The sequence below is a fragment of the Lithobates pipiens genome, unplaced genomic scaffold (assembly GCF_037356315.1).
Source record: "Lithobates pipiens isolate NorthernLeopardFrog02 unplaced genomic scaffold, aLitPip1_a1.2 Scaffold_3, whole genome shotgun sequence".
In the NCBI taxonomy this organism is placed as follows: Eukaryota; Metazoa; Chordata; class Amphibia; order Anura; family Ranidae; genus Lithobates; species Lithobates pipiens.
The window spans coordinates 279,346,226-279,361,176 of record NW_027507790.1 but is presented as its reverse complement, the minus strand read 5'-3'; the positions used below and the strand labels follow the sequence as shown (position 1 = coordinate 279,361,176).

Genomic DNA, 14,951 nt, shown 5'->3' with positions numbered 1-14,951 from the left:
TGTCCATACATACATATAGGGGGGATAGATTACAACCAAATTTACTTTGTTGGGTGATGAAGGAAGTCAAGTACATGTAAAAAAAAGTTGAGTAGTGATGGCCGAACGGTTCGCCCGGCGGTCGTTTCGCGGCGAATTTTGGCTATTCGCGATTCGCCCGATCGGCGGACTATTGCCGCTGTTCGCCCGGCGGACTTCCGTGTTTTCTGTGTAAAAGAACTTTGACCTATGATGACACATCCATCATGGGGTACAGGACAGCCAATTGAGACATTACAGCACATGGACACTTGGACATTCCCCCTAACCTATAAATACACCTGATCCGGCGGCCATTTTACATTCTTTCTTCTGTCACTATAGGGAGAGGTTGCTGTGTGGAGCAGGGAGAGATTACAGTGACCCAAATCGCTAGCTATTTGGTACACAAAAGTTCTTTTCAGGACTGGTATAGGTGTTAGGTGTATATAGGTTTGCTGTGCTACTGATTGTTGCAGCAGCCTGAGTGTCTTTTGTCAGTTTAGAGAAAGGGACAGGACGCTGTGTGCTGCAGGGACAGTCAGTTTAGTCATCATCATTAGCTGTTACTATCAGGTCCACAAAAGTGCTATTCCAGTTATTGTTTCAGTAGCCTCTGTTTTGTCAGTTTATATAGGGACAGGCAGGAAGCAGTGTGTCAGGCAGTGAGGGTCAGTTTAATCAGTAGCTGTTACTATTAGTTCCACAATTTTCAGGACTGGTATCAGTGGTATGGTAATAGGCTTGTACACGTATAATATTCTTTCTTCCAAATATAGAAAGAATATTATACTTGACTGCTGCCCTTCTGCTGCAGTCTGCTAATCATTCACAACCCACTTGTTCCACAAACCTCCTTATAAGGACTGTTAACTTGGTCTGTCTATGGTGCTACAGTACATAGGGTTGAGTGAGGTACAGTCTGCCATTCTATAAGGACTGGTATAGGTCCACAATACATAGGGTTGAGGTGCACTACTGCTGACCGCTGCCCTATACTGCAGCAGTCCTTCATTGGTATAGGGACTGACGTACAGTCTGCTAATCACTCACACACAACCTACTTGGTCCACAAAAGTCCTTATAAGGACTGGTAAGGTATAGGGTGCTACAGTACATAGGGTTGAGTAAGGTACAGTCTGCTACTCTATAACGACTGGTATAGGTCCACAATTCATAGGGTTGAGGTGCACTACTGCTGACCGCTGCCCTATACTGCAGCAGTCCTTCATTGGTATAGGGACTGACGTACAGTCTGCTAATCACTCACACACAACCTACTTGGTCCACAAAAGTCCTTATAAGGACTGGTAAGGTATAGGGTACTACAGTACATAGGGTTGAGTGAGATACAGTCTGCCATTCTATAAGGACTGGTATCGGTCCACAATACATAGGGTTGAGGTGCACTACTTCTGACCGCTGCCCTATACTGCAGCAGTCCTTCATCGTATAGGGACTGACGTACAGTCTGCTAATCACTCACACACAACCTACTTGGTCCACAAAAGTCCTTATAAGGACTGGTAAGGTATAGGGTACTACAGTACATAGGGTTGAGTGAGATACAGTCTGCCATTCTATAAGGACTGGTATCGGTCCACAATACATAGGGTTGAGGTGCACTACTGCTGACCCGCTGCCCTATACTGCAGCAGTCCTTCATCGGTATAGGGACTGACGTACAGTCTGCTAATCACTCACACACAACCTACTTGGTCCACAAAAGTCCTTATAAGGACTGGTAAGGTATAGGGTGCTACAGTACATAGGGTTGAGTGAGGTACAGTCTGCCATTCTATAAGGACTGGTATCGGTCCACAATACATAGGGTTGAGGTGCACTACTGCTGACCGCTGCCCTATACTACAGCAGTCCTTCAGGGTCATTTTAAAAATGACAGGCAGAGGAAGAGGCAGGCCCTTCCACAGGGGTGGTAGGGGTAGGGCAGGAGAAACAGGCTTGAGCCAAAGTGGGAAGTTGCAGAAGGTGCGTTCAATTACTTTAAAAGGACGCACCAGACTTGGTTGAGTGGCTCGCTCAGCCTTAGTCTTCTGCACCCTCCTCATCCTCTCGATCTGCACCCTCTTCTTCACTTTTCACATTTTGAGGTGCTCCCACCATCCCTGTGTTATGCTTATTATGAGGGGCTCCCACCATCCCTGTGCTATGCTGACATCCTCCTGGGGCTGCTTATTATGAGGGTCTCCCACCATCCCTGTGCTATGCTGACATCCTCCTGGGGCTGCTTATTATGAGGGGCTCCCACCATCCCTGTGCTGTGCTGACTTCCTCCTGGGGCTGTACCTCTGCTGTGCATATTTTGAAGTGCTCCCACCATCCCTGTGCTATGCTCATTATGAGGGTCTCCCACCATCCCTGTGCTGTGCTGACTTCCTCCTGGGGCTGCTTATTATGAGGGGCTCCCACCATCCCTGTGCTATGCTGACATCCTCCTGGGGCTGCTTATTATGAGGGTCTCCCACCATCCCTGTGCTGTGCTGACTTCCTCCTGGGGCTGTACCTCTGCTGTGCATATTTTGAGGTGCTCCCACCATCCCTGTGCTATGCTCATTATGAGGGGCTCCCACCATCCCTGTGCTGTGCTGACTTCCTCCTGGGGCTGCTTATTATGAGGGGCTCCCACCATCCCTGTGCTACGCTGACATCCTCCTGGGGCTGCTTATTATGAGGGGCTCCCACCATCCCTGTGCTATGTTGACATCCTCCTGGGGCTGCTTATTATGAGGGGCTCCCACCATCCCTGTGCTATGCTGACATCCTCCTGGGGCTGCTTATTATGAGGGGCTCCCACCATCCCTGTGCTATGCTGACATCCTCCTGAGGCTGCTTATTATGAGGGGCTCCCACCATCCCTGTGCTATGCTCATTATGAGGGGCTCCCACCATCCCTGTGCTATGCTGACTTCCTCCTGGGGCTGCTTACGGTGCAGGTGTCAGTGCTGTATATCACGGTGCTGATGTCAGTGCTCTCTGTCACGGTGCTGCTGTCAGTGCTGTATATCACGGTGCTGGTGTGAGTGCTTTATGTCACGCTGCTGATGTCAGTGCTCTCTATCACGGTGCTGCTGTCAGTGCTGTATATCACGGTGCTGGTGTTAGTGCTTTATGTCACGCTGCTGATGTCAGTGCTCTCTATCACGGTGCTGTTGTCAGATCACTCTATCACGGTGCAGGTGTCATTGCTGTATGTCACGCTGCTAGTGATCATCTCCTGCACCCTCTTCTTTGCCTACCCTGGTCCCTGACCTTCCCTCTCCTCCATTGACTTCATGCGCTCCACAGTCCTGAATTGTCACAACAATTTCCCATATAAAAAAAGAATGCTTGTAGTTGTCGATCCCAGATTCACCTCATACATGTGTTATGTCATTGGCCATGTGGTGGGACTATGTTTGCACAGCTATTAATTATTTTGTGGCTGCAAATTTGACCTGTAGGTTTGCAAAGTTCGCCTCCCATTGAAGTCAATGGGGCCCGCCGCGAACGTTACGGTTCGCAAACTATCGGCCGCGTTCGCGGTCCGCGTTCGCGAAACGTCCCGTCGGAAGTTCGTCCATCACTAATGTTGAGTACATTTGATTTTGAATGGAAAATTTTACATACATTCGATGTTGAATGGAAAATGTTAAGTACATTTGATGTTGACTGTCAAGTATGATGCTGAATAGAGAGTGAAATTGTCAAGTACATTTGTTGAATGGAAATAGTTTTGTACAATCGATGTTAAGTGAGAAAACTCAGGTATATATGAGAACCTGTCCATACATATATAGAGGGGGATAGATTATAACCAAAGGTACTAACCAGAGTAACTTGACTAGCAATATACTTGACTCCCTCTATCACTATACGCATGATGGCCCAGCAAAGTACCTTTGGTTATAATCTATCCCCTATACAGTTGTGCTCCAAAGTTTGCATACCCTGGCAGAAATTGTGAAATGTTGGCATTTATATTGAAAATATGACTGATCATGCCAAAAAAATTTATTTTATTCAAGGATGGTGATCACATGAAGCCATTTATTATCACAAAGTCTTTTGGCTCCTTTTAGAATCATAATGATAACAGAAATCACCCAAATGACCCTGATGAAAAGTTGACATACCCCGGAATGTTTGGCCTTGGTACAGACACAGAAGGTGGCACACACAGGTTAAAATGGCAATTAACCACTTAAGGACCGCCACATGCCAATGTACGTCATCACAATGGCATGTACAGGCACAAGCACGTACATGTACGTGCTTGGCTTCCAGCGGGTTGGGGGTCTGATCGGACCCCCTCCCGCTGCATGTGGCGGTCCGTTTCGCTTCAGGAGCGATCCGGGATGAGGGGATGGCCGTTGGTTTCTGGCCACCCCCTCTTGATCGCTCCTGGCGAATGAGAAGCTTCCTCCCACTGTGTATAGTAAACACAGGCAGGGAGGAAGTGATGTCATTTTCCTTGGGCCGGTCTTTTTGACTGGACTACGAGGAGAAGAGTGAAAGTAAGTGTGCACCAACACTACACTAACATGTAGGTACACATAGGCACACAAACCCCCCCATAACCCCCCCCCCATCGCCCCCCTCCCCCTCCCAGTCACAGTGTCACTGATTGCAGTGATCATTCATTTTCTGATCACTGCATTCAGTGTCAGTTGTAAAAGTAAAAACTGCCAGGGCAGTTAGTGTTAGGTCCAGGGTAGCCCCCTACCACCCCCCCAATAAAGGTTTAACCCCCTGATTGCCCCTAGATTTAACCCTTTCAGCCCCTTTTGCCAGTGTCACTAAGCAATCGTTTTTCTGATCGCTGCATTAGTGTCACTGGTGCCGCTAAGTAGCTAGTTATTTTTTTAGGTTCACCGCCAGGTTTTTATAGTGCAAGGTACCCCGATATACTACCCAATAATGGTTTTAACCCCCTGATTGCCCCTAGTTAACCCTTTCACCCCCTTTTGCCAGTGTCACTAAACGATCATTTTTCTGATCGCTACATTAGTGTCACTGGTGCCGCTAAGTAGCTAGTTATTTTTTTAGGTTCACCGCCAGATTTTTATCGTGCAAGGTACCCCGATATACTACCCAATAATGGTTTTAACCCCCTGATTGCCCCTAGTTAACCCTTTCACCCCCTTTTGCCAGTGTTACTAAGCGATCATTTTTCTGATCGCTGCATTAGTGTCACTGGTGCTGCTAGGTAGCTAGTTATTTTTTTAGGTTTGTCCCCAGGTTTTTATAGCGCTAGGTACCCCCATAAACTACCTAATAATGTTTTTAACTCCCCGATTGCCCCTAATTAACCCTTTCACCAGCAATCACTGTATAAGTGCCACTGGTGACGCTGGTTAGCCAGTTAGTTATTTAGGTTCCCCGTCAGGTTTTTATATAGTGACAGGGACCACCATTCACTACCTAATAAAGATTTTAACCCCCTGATTGCCCCTAGTTAACCCTTTCACCAGTGATCAATGTATAAGTGTTACGGGTGACTCTGGTTAGTTTGCTTTTTATAGCATCAGGGCACCCACCATTTATTACCCACTAAAGGATTAACCCCCTGATCACCCGGCGGGTGATATCAATTAGGTTTTAGGGTCAGGGTCTGCGTCGCCCCAGGCAGCCCTAGGTTAGTGCCAGTACCGCTAACACCCACGCACAAAGCATAAACCTCCCGTAGTGGTATAGAATCTGAACAGATCAATATCTGATCTGATCAGATCTATACTAGCGTCCCCAGCAGTTTAGGGTTCCAAAAAAACGCATTGTTAGCGGGATCAGCCCAGATACCTGCTGGCACCTGAGTTTTGCCCCTCTGCCCAGCCCACCCAAGTGCAGTATCGATCGATCACTGTCACTTACAAAACACTAAACACATAACTGCAGCGTTCACCTGATCCCTGTGATCGCTAACAGTTTTTTTTGTAGCGTTTTATATTTAAATCCGGAAGGCAGTGCTTGGTTTTCGGGGTCCCGTATGTGGCTAGACTCCCAAAAAGTCCCCCACATGTGGTATCCCCGTACTCGGGAGAAGCAGCAGAATTTATTTTGGGGTGTAATTTCACTTATGCCCATAGCATGTGTGAGCAATATATCATTTAGTGACAACTTTGTGCAAAAAAAAAAAAATTGTAATATTCCCGCAACTTGTGGCAAAATATAAAATATTTAATGGACTCAACATGCCTCTCAGTAAATAGCTTGGGGTGTCTTCTTTCAAAAATGGGGTAATTTGGGGGTTTTGTGCTATTTTGGCTTTTTATGGCCTTCAAAACTGTGATAGGTAGTGAGGAGTGAAATCAAAAATTTGCACCCTTAGAAATCCTGAAGGCAATGATTGGTTTCAGGGTGCCGTACGCGGTTAGACTCCCAAAAAGTCCCACATATGTGGTATCCTCGTACTCAGGAGAAGCAGCAACATATATTTTGGGGTGCAATTCCACATATAACTATGGCATGTGTGAGCAATATATCATTTAGTGACAACTTTTTGTAAACTTCTTTTTTTTTTGTTTCATTATTCAACCACTTGGGACAAAAAAATAATATTCAATGGGCTCAACATGCCCCTCAGCAATTTCCTTGGGGTGTCTACTTTACAAAATGGGGTCATTTGGGGGGGTTTTGTGTTATTTTGGCATTTTATGGCCTTTGAAACTGTGATAGGTAGTGAGGAGTGAAATCAAAAATTCTTAAAGCAGTGATTGGTTTTCGGGGTGCCGTACGCGGCTAGACTCCCAAAAAGTCCCACATATGTGGTATCTCTGTACTCAGGAGAAGCAGCAGAATATATTTTGGGGTGCAATTCCACATATAACTATGGCATGTGTGAGCAATATATCATTTAGTGACAACTTTTTGTAAACTTTTTTTTTGTGTCATAATTCAATTAATTGGGACAAAAAAAATATTCAATGGGCTCAACATGCCCCTCAGCAATTTAATTGGGGTGTCTACTTTCCAAAATGGGGTCATTTGGGGGGGGTTTGTACTGCCCTGCCATTTTAGCACCTCAAGAAATGAGATAGGCAGTCATAAATTAAAAGCTGTGTAAATTCCAGAAAATGTACTCTAGTTTGTAGACGCTATAACTTTTGCACAAACCAATAAATATACGCTTATTGAATTTTTTTTTACTAAAGACATGTGGCTGAATTAATTTTGCCATAAATGTATGACTAAAATTGAGTTTATTTGATTTTTCTTATAACAAAAAGTAGAAAATATATATTTTTCTCAAAATTTTCGGTCTTTTTCCATTTATATCGCAAAAAGTAAAAATCGCAGAGGCAATCAAATACCATTAAAAGAAAGCTCTATTTGTGGGAAGAAAAGGACGCAAATTTCATTTGGATACAACATTGCATGACCGCGCAATTACCAGTTAAAGCAGTGCAGTGCGAAATTGTAAAAAGACCTCTGGTCCTTAGGCTGTTAATTGGTCCGGGGCTGAAGTGGTTAAAGGTTAATTTCCCACATTTGTGGCTTTTTAAATCACAATTGACATCCTTTTGTTCCCACAAATAGAGCTTTCTTTTGGTGGTATTTGATCACCCCTTTTTATTTTTTGCACTATAAACAAAAAAAGAGCGACAATTTTGAAAAAACACATTATTTTTTACTTTTTGTTATAATAAATATCCCCCAAAAATATATATAATTTTTTTTTCCCACAGTTTAGGCGATACGTATTCTTCTACATATTTTTGGTAAAAAAATTGCAATAAGCAATTATTGATTGGTTTGCGCAAAAGTTATAGCGTTTACAAAATAGGGGATGGTTTTATGGCATTTTTATTATTATTTTTTTACTAGTAATGGTGGCGATAAGTGATTTTTATTGTGACTGCGACATTATGGCGGACACATCGGACATTTTTGACACATTTTTGGGACCATTGTCATTTACACAGCAATCAGTGCTATACAAATGCACTGATTCCTGTGTAAATGACACTGGCAGTGAAGGGGTTAACCAGGGGGTGGCAATGTAGGGGTTAAGTGTTCCTAGGGGTGTGTTACTAACTGTGGGGGGCTGGGCTTTGTGTTAGTGAACACTGATCTCTGCTCCAATCACATGGAGCAGAGATCAGTGTCCCTTTTTGCTAGGCAGAACGGGGAGATGCTGTTTACAACAGCATCTCCCTGTTCAGCCTCCCCACGAGACGATCGCGGTTATTCCTGCGGAGATCGAGTCCGCGGGACCTGCGACTGGACTCATGGGAGACCCGACCAGCATGTGAGTGTCCCGCCGGCTGCGCGCATGCGATGGCAGGGCGGCATATAGAAATGGACGTACCTGTACGCCAATATACCTGCCCGTGCCATTCTGCCGACGTACACCATGTGTGCCGGTCAGGAAGTGGTTAAAAAATTATTTTAGGCCTGAAGATTACAAAAAAAAAAACATTATATATTTTCTGAACGCAGACACCCTAGAGAATGAAATAGTGGTCGTTCCAATTTTTTATGTCATACAATATTACCGCAAAGGTTAAGGAAATTCAACATTTCAGTAAAAATCACACCAACGTGAGTTTTCGGCCAAACAAACACAATGGTAAAATATAAAAGATGAGGTTTCATGAGTAAATAGATACCCAACATGCCAAACCTTATATTTTTGTGTGCCCGTGAAATGGCGTCAAACTTCAGTACCCTATATCTTATATAGGCAATGCTTTAGAAGCCCCTATAGGTATCAGGTTAGTGTTAAGGAGGAGGTCTTGTATTAGAATTATTTCTCTAACTCTGGCATGTGCGGCGATATGTATTGCGATCAACATTTTCATGCGTAGGTGCCCTGTGCATGCATTTACATTTGTGCGTGTGTATATGTGGGGGTGGGAAGCCTCACATTTTATTTTTGAGAGGGGGGTTATGTGTTTGGGTGTAACTTTAAATTCATTTTAAAAAAAAACTTTTTTTTATTCAACTTTTTTTTCATCACATAGGAGACGAAAAGTCCCCTATGTGATGTTTTTGGGTGACAGGTTCTCTTTATTGAGATATGCAGGGTCTAAAAGACCTCTGATGTCTACTCTGTGCTTCACCAAATGGGATCTGCATTGCAAAACATTATTTCCTGGCAGAGCGAGCCGGGCACACCGAGAACTTGACCCGGAAGTGATGTCAGAGATGTTTCTTTCTGGGTCACAAGAATAAGGGGAGGAGAGCAGATGTGTGTCCACTCTTCTCTTTCCTCTCTTTCCCCTCCAGCCACCAGAACCTGCCATGGAGCTCCCGAACCCACAGATGGGCAGCCTCCAGATTGTGTGCAATACCTCCGCCATCAGGTCTGTATGACGTGCGGACCTGGCGGCTAAAGGGTAAAGTGCCTCTTCTCCAGAGTGAATACCTGTAATCTATCAGTCCTTATAGCTGAGATCCTCTGTCCTCCTTGTTCATTGTGTTGCCATTTGCTGAACTCTTTCTAATTCATCGACATCTTTCCTGAGGATTGGTGACCAAAACTGAACTGTATATCCAAGATGAGGCTGAGCCAGTGTATTGTAAAGGGGTAGAATTATTGGTTTATGTCTGGAATGTTCCCATTCACAAAGAAAATTGTTAATAAACAGTCCCAATAAAATGTATCTGATTGTAAGTGCTCAGCAAACAGGTCATCTCATACCGATGACTTTCTCTGATTGATATATAAGTAGATAAACTATCTATAGTCAAAAAAATCATTAAACATTCTATATACTTGTTACCTATAATCATTTCTGCCATTTTTTAAGCTGTCCCGCTATGTAAAAGAAGTCCAGTACAAGGATCCGAATGGCAAGGTCATGATATTTAATGATAAAGGAGAACTGCCCAGCCCACTGGACATTGTAAATTGGATTACAAGTATTAAAGGTGGAAATATCACTGATTGGATGCTTGTTGGTCACTTTGATGGGTCCCTTTCAGAGGGTCGGCAACTTACACTAGAACCAGAGCGAATATCATGGCAAGGAGACAAGGTGAGTTACACTGGGGAAGCTGATCCAGAACTTATACAAGAAACATATTCGTTTTGACCCTAAAGTCCATCTCCAGACAAATCCTAACCCCCTCCCCCCATCCTGTTCATAGGTGGCCAACATCTTCCCTGACTAATTCCATGGTGATTAGATGAAGGTGTCAGGTCTAGATGTGTGGATATAAATGCCGGGATATGTTCCCATTACTCTTTATACCTAAAGAAGTGGATAAACAACAAAACATCTTCTACAATACAGAACAAGTCCAGCTGAACGTGACTGACTACTATTACCTCCCCCCTCCTCATCACACAGACCGGGACATAGACACTCATAGAAGGACCCGGCTCCTGTGTACAGAAGAAGATAAAAGACTTTGGAGTGGAATGACCACCAGTATTATCCATGCCCAGATTCTACCCAGACCTTCTGAATTCATCTGACTGTAAAAAGAAGGAAACAAAACAGTTTAGAGTAGTAATTTTCCCCCATCAGAAAATTGCAGTTACTGTATATACATTAAGAAACATGGAGCTACCTGGATTTCTGCATGAGTGACTACTAAAATGCAGTCAAATGTGGTTAATTTTCTCCTTGGAATTTTTATGCTTGTACTGATAGTTTTGTTGCTGTAACCTTTCTAATGAAAGGATTCTGCTAGTACTCCTAGATGTCTATTTCTGACTTCTGGTTCGGAGCATATTCTGTGGTATCCAGACTAATGAAGGGACACCTTCTGGAATGGTCCATGTGTTTCCACCAAGGTATACGGTATATGCTGCATCATTTTATACATCGGAAGCTTGGCTTACCTACACTATTATATCTGTACTTTTGCTCTTGAATAGACCATAACGCTCTATATTATTTCAGGTCCCAAGAGGTCGATGCTCCGAGGAATGTCTTCCAGGGTTCCGAAAATCTGTAAGAGAAGGATATCACCCATGTTGTTATAATTGTGCTTCATGTTCAGAAGGAGAAATATCAAACCATTCTGGTAAGCTTTATGTTTCTTTAAGTACAAACTCTGATATTGAATTAGAAAATGAAAACATTTAAAGTCCTTAAATTGATTCTGTTTTTTTTTTTATATATTTTTGAGGCGTATTTATTATAGCAAAAAGTAAAAAAGAATGCGTTTTTTTTCTAAATTGTGTCTCTTTTTTGTTTATAGCGCAAAAAATAAAAGCCACAGGGGTGATCAAATACCACCAAAAGAAAGCTCTATTTGTGGTTAAAAAAAGGACGTTAATTTTGTTTGCTAACCATTTTGCACGACCGCGCAATTGTTAGTTAAAGTGAAGCAGTGTCGAATCGCAAAAAGTGGTCTGGTCTTAAGCCAGCAAAATGGTCCGGTCTGAAAGTGGTTAAATAGGAGTTTCCATAAAAAAAAGTAAAAGTCAGCAGCTACAAATACAGCAGCTGCTGACTTTTAATAATTGGACACTTACCCGTTCCAGGGTCCAGCAATGCGGGGGAACAAAGCCCTGCTCGTCCCCCCTCCGCTCGGCAGTGGCGGCATTGTAACTGTGGGTCATCTGAGATCTGTCATGTGTCCCAGATGACTGACAGGAGGGAAGGGGCAGAGCTGAGCCCTTCCTGAGCCAAGGGGAAGTGATGTCACCAGCCCAGGCACTGAAGGAGGCAGATTACAAGGGAGCCCCTAGCAACAGGCATTTAGACGTGAGCTAAAAAAAAATCCAAATTTTTTTTAATTTTTTTTTAGGCATTTTAATGATTTTTTTTTCTGTGCAACACCACTTTAAAGTGGAGATGCCCCCCCCCAAAAAAACATTAATGTTCCTATAAAAAAGAAAAAAAAACATTTTAACTTGGGGCTTGGTTCCTCGTAGTCTGCCTCCTTCAGTGCCTGGGCTGTTGACGTCACTTCCCCTCGGTGCAGGAAGGGCTCAGATCTGCCCCCTCCCTCCTGTCAGTAATCTGGGACACGTGACAGGTCCCAGATGATTGCGCTGCCACTCACGGCACACGGCGCCACTCATGCATGCGCAGTGGGTGCCCGGCTGTGAAGCCACAGCCGGGTGCCCACAGTTACAATGCCAGTGCCGGCAAACGGAGGGGGGACGAGCAGGGCTTTGATCCCCTGCATTGCTGGCCCCTTGGACAGGTAAGTGTCCGAATGTTAAAAGTCAGCAGCTGCAGTATTTGTAGCTCCTGACTTTTATATATATTTTTTTTAAATGGGCACACCACTTTAACTACACAAAACTTTAAGGCAAATCACTTCCGGACCGCCCTTTAGTAGATTTACTGCTACAAAGCAGTGCTCCTGCACAGGATCACTTATATATACATGATTCTGCACTTCCACCTGAAGGGGGTGCATGAGCCCCACCAGCGGGCTGCTTCTGCTGTGATTAATCACAGCAGAAGCCGATCTGTGGGTGCTGGGTACTGGATGTCTTCTGGCACCCGTTGATCATCAGTAAAACACACAGAACCGAGATCTGCCTATGTAAACAAGGCAGATCTCTGTTCTGACAAGGGGGAAGGGATGGATTCTGTGTCCCTGCAAAGTGCAGATAAAAATCCATCTCTTCCCCTAGTAAAAGCAGCACACACAGTACACAAAAACACTGGCTAGGCAAACAGTTAACCCTTTTATCGCCCCTGATGTTTAAACCCTTCCCAGCCAGTGTCAACAGTGACAGTGTATATTTTTAGCATGGATTACTGTATTAGTGTCACTGGTTTTCAGAAAGTGTCAAACGTGTCAGTTAGTGTCAGATTGTCCACCACAATATCACAGTCCCTCTATAAGTCGCTGATCACTGCCATTGCTAGTATAAAAAATAACTATAAAATAATTATTCCATAAATATATACCACAGTTTATATACAACAGTTCACATAAACCAATCAATATACGCTTATTGGGATATATTTTTATTACCAAAAACATGTAGCAGAATACATCTTGGCTTAAAATTTGATCTTTGTGAACATTTTCTATTGAATGTGTTTAAAGCAGAAAGTATTTTTTTTCAAAATTGTTGGTCTTTTTTTGTTTATAGCGTAAAAAATAAAAAGTGGGGGAATCTTCTGGAGGTCAAGTGGTTGAGGAAAAATACAGACAAAATTATTTAATACTGTAAAATAACTACCATGCCTAATGATATTTTCACTTATTTTTTATTTTTACAGATAGTGAACTTTGCAAGAAGTGTCCTGAAAATGAATGGCCCAACAAAGCTAAAAATATTTGTATTGACAAGGTCATCGAGTATTTATCATATGAGGAGGATATTCTAGTTTTATTTTTTTCTATAATTTCAGTCATATTTGCTACAACATCTTTCCTTATACTTGGACTATTTGTTTGGTTTCGGAGCACTCCCATAGTCAGAGCCAATAACCGGAACCTCAGCTTCATTCTGCTCCTCTCCCTCATACTGAGCTTCCTTTCTGTATTCCTGTTCCTTGGCCGTCCTGTGGATATTACCTGTATGCTGCAACAAGTCACTTTTGGAATTCCCTTCACCATCTCAGCATCTTCTATCCTAGCCAAAACCATCATGGTCTTCATTGCTTTTAAAGCCACCAGACCTGGAAGCTCTAGTAGAAAATGGGTGGGAGTCAAACTTCCCAATACAGTCATGTTATTCTGCTCCTCCATTCAGGTTATGAATTGCATTCTCTGGTTGTCCATCTCTCCACCATTTCAGGAGTATGACATGGACTCCTATCCTGGGAAGATCCTCATTCAGTGTAATGAAGGGTCGGTTATCGGGTTCTACTCTATGTTGGGTTATATGGGGTTTCTGGCAGCTGTGAGTTTTGTTCTGGCTTTCATGGTGAGGACATTACCGGACAGTTTTAATGAGGCCAAGTACATCACCTTCAGCATGCTGGTGTTCTGCAGTGTCTGGATTGCCATGATCCCGGCCTATCTGAGCACCAGAGGGAAATACATGGTGGCTGTGGAGATATTCGCCATACTGACCTCCAGTACTGGAATATTATTGTGTATGTTTTCTCCAAAACTCTACATTTTACTTTTAAAACCGGAGCTGAACACAAGAGGGACAATGCTGGGGAAAAGAATGTTGTAAATGTAAAACATCGATTCAATGTATAATGCTGTAGATCAGATTAAACAAGTTCAGTCAGATTGCTACCATCATCATTGCCATCATTATGAATGACATTATCATCACCATTATGATTTTTTGGGTACAGTGACTGCCTTCTGTCTGCCTATTGTACATAAGTGGATGGAAGGTGGATGTTACAGGATTTGATGCTATATTAGAACTTCAATCTTTTCTTGCTCTTACATACCCCCTAGCATGCACAAGCAAAGTACTGTGACTGTATTGTCCATTGGCAGTGCTGATCACAATAAAATGGTGTGACTAATCAAAGCATCACACAATGTAACCAACACCTGAAGTTAGCAGCTTGCCCTCACTTTGCACTCAGACACTGATTGGAGTGTGATAGAAAAGAAAGATTCAAGATCACCAGCCGGTACAAGTGCAATCCAGTACCAGCAGTACCAGAAACAGCTTCAGTCTTCCTTCTATTATCATTCATCCCTCTACAGCACAGATATCAAACACAAGGCCCACGGGCTGAATATGCCTCGCCAGGCCTTGACATGGGATCCTCCAACCCAGTTTTGCAGCCTGAACTCAGCAGGCGGAAGCCCCCCTCCCGTGGAACGAATGGCCAGGCAGCTCAGCGGGCCTCCCGGGCAGTAGATGTAATTGTGGTAACGCAGCCCAAGTAATGGGAACTGAGTTACCATGAGGGGAAGAGTAATCAGTTATATTACTTGTTACCCTCTAAAGTAACTGGGTTAAGTAACTCTGTTTATTTTAAGTTAGTTTAACTTACATCACTGGGTGTAAGTGCCCTGTATTGAGGTGGTTAACCATAAACTCTGTACGTAGCACACCCCAGATATAACTGGATCTTTAAACACAACCATAC

General features: G+C 43.5%; 1 protein-coding gene across 1 annotated transcript in view; it reads left to right on the top strand.

Moving 5' to 3' along the window:
- Positions 1-14,068, top strand: part of LOC143941280 (vomeronasal type-2 receptor 26-like) — a 41,936-nt gene extending 27,868 nt beyond the window's left edge. Inside the window, exons 3-5 of the mRNA XM_077463317.1 lie at positions 9,768-9,995; positions 10,844-10,919; positions 13,161-14,068. Of these exons, the coding sequence (XP_077319443.1) occupies positions 9,768-9,995; positions 10,844-10,919; positions 13,161-14,068 (1,212 nt within the window). The remainder of the gene's footprint in view (positions 1-9,767; positions 9,996-10,843; positions 10,920-13,160) is intronic.
- The last annotated feature ends 883 nt before the right edge of the window (positions 14,069-14,951 follow it).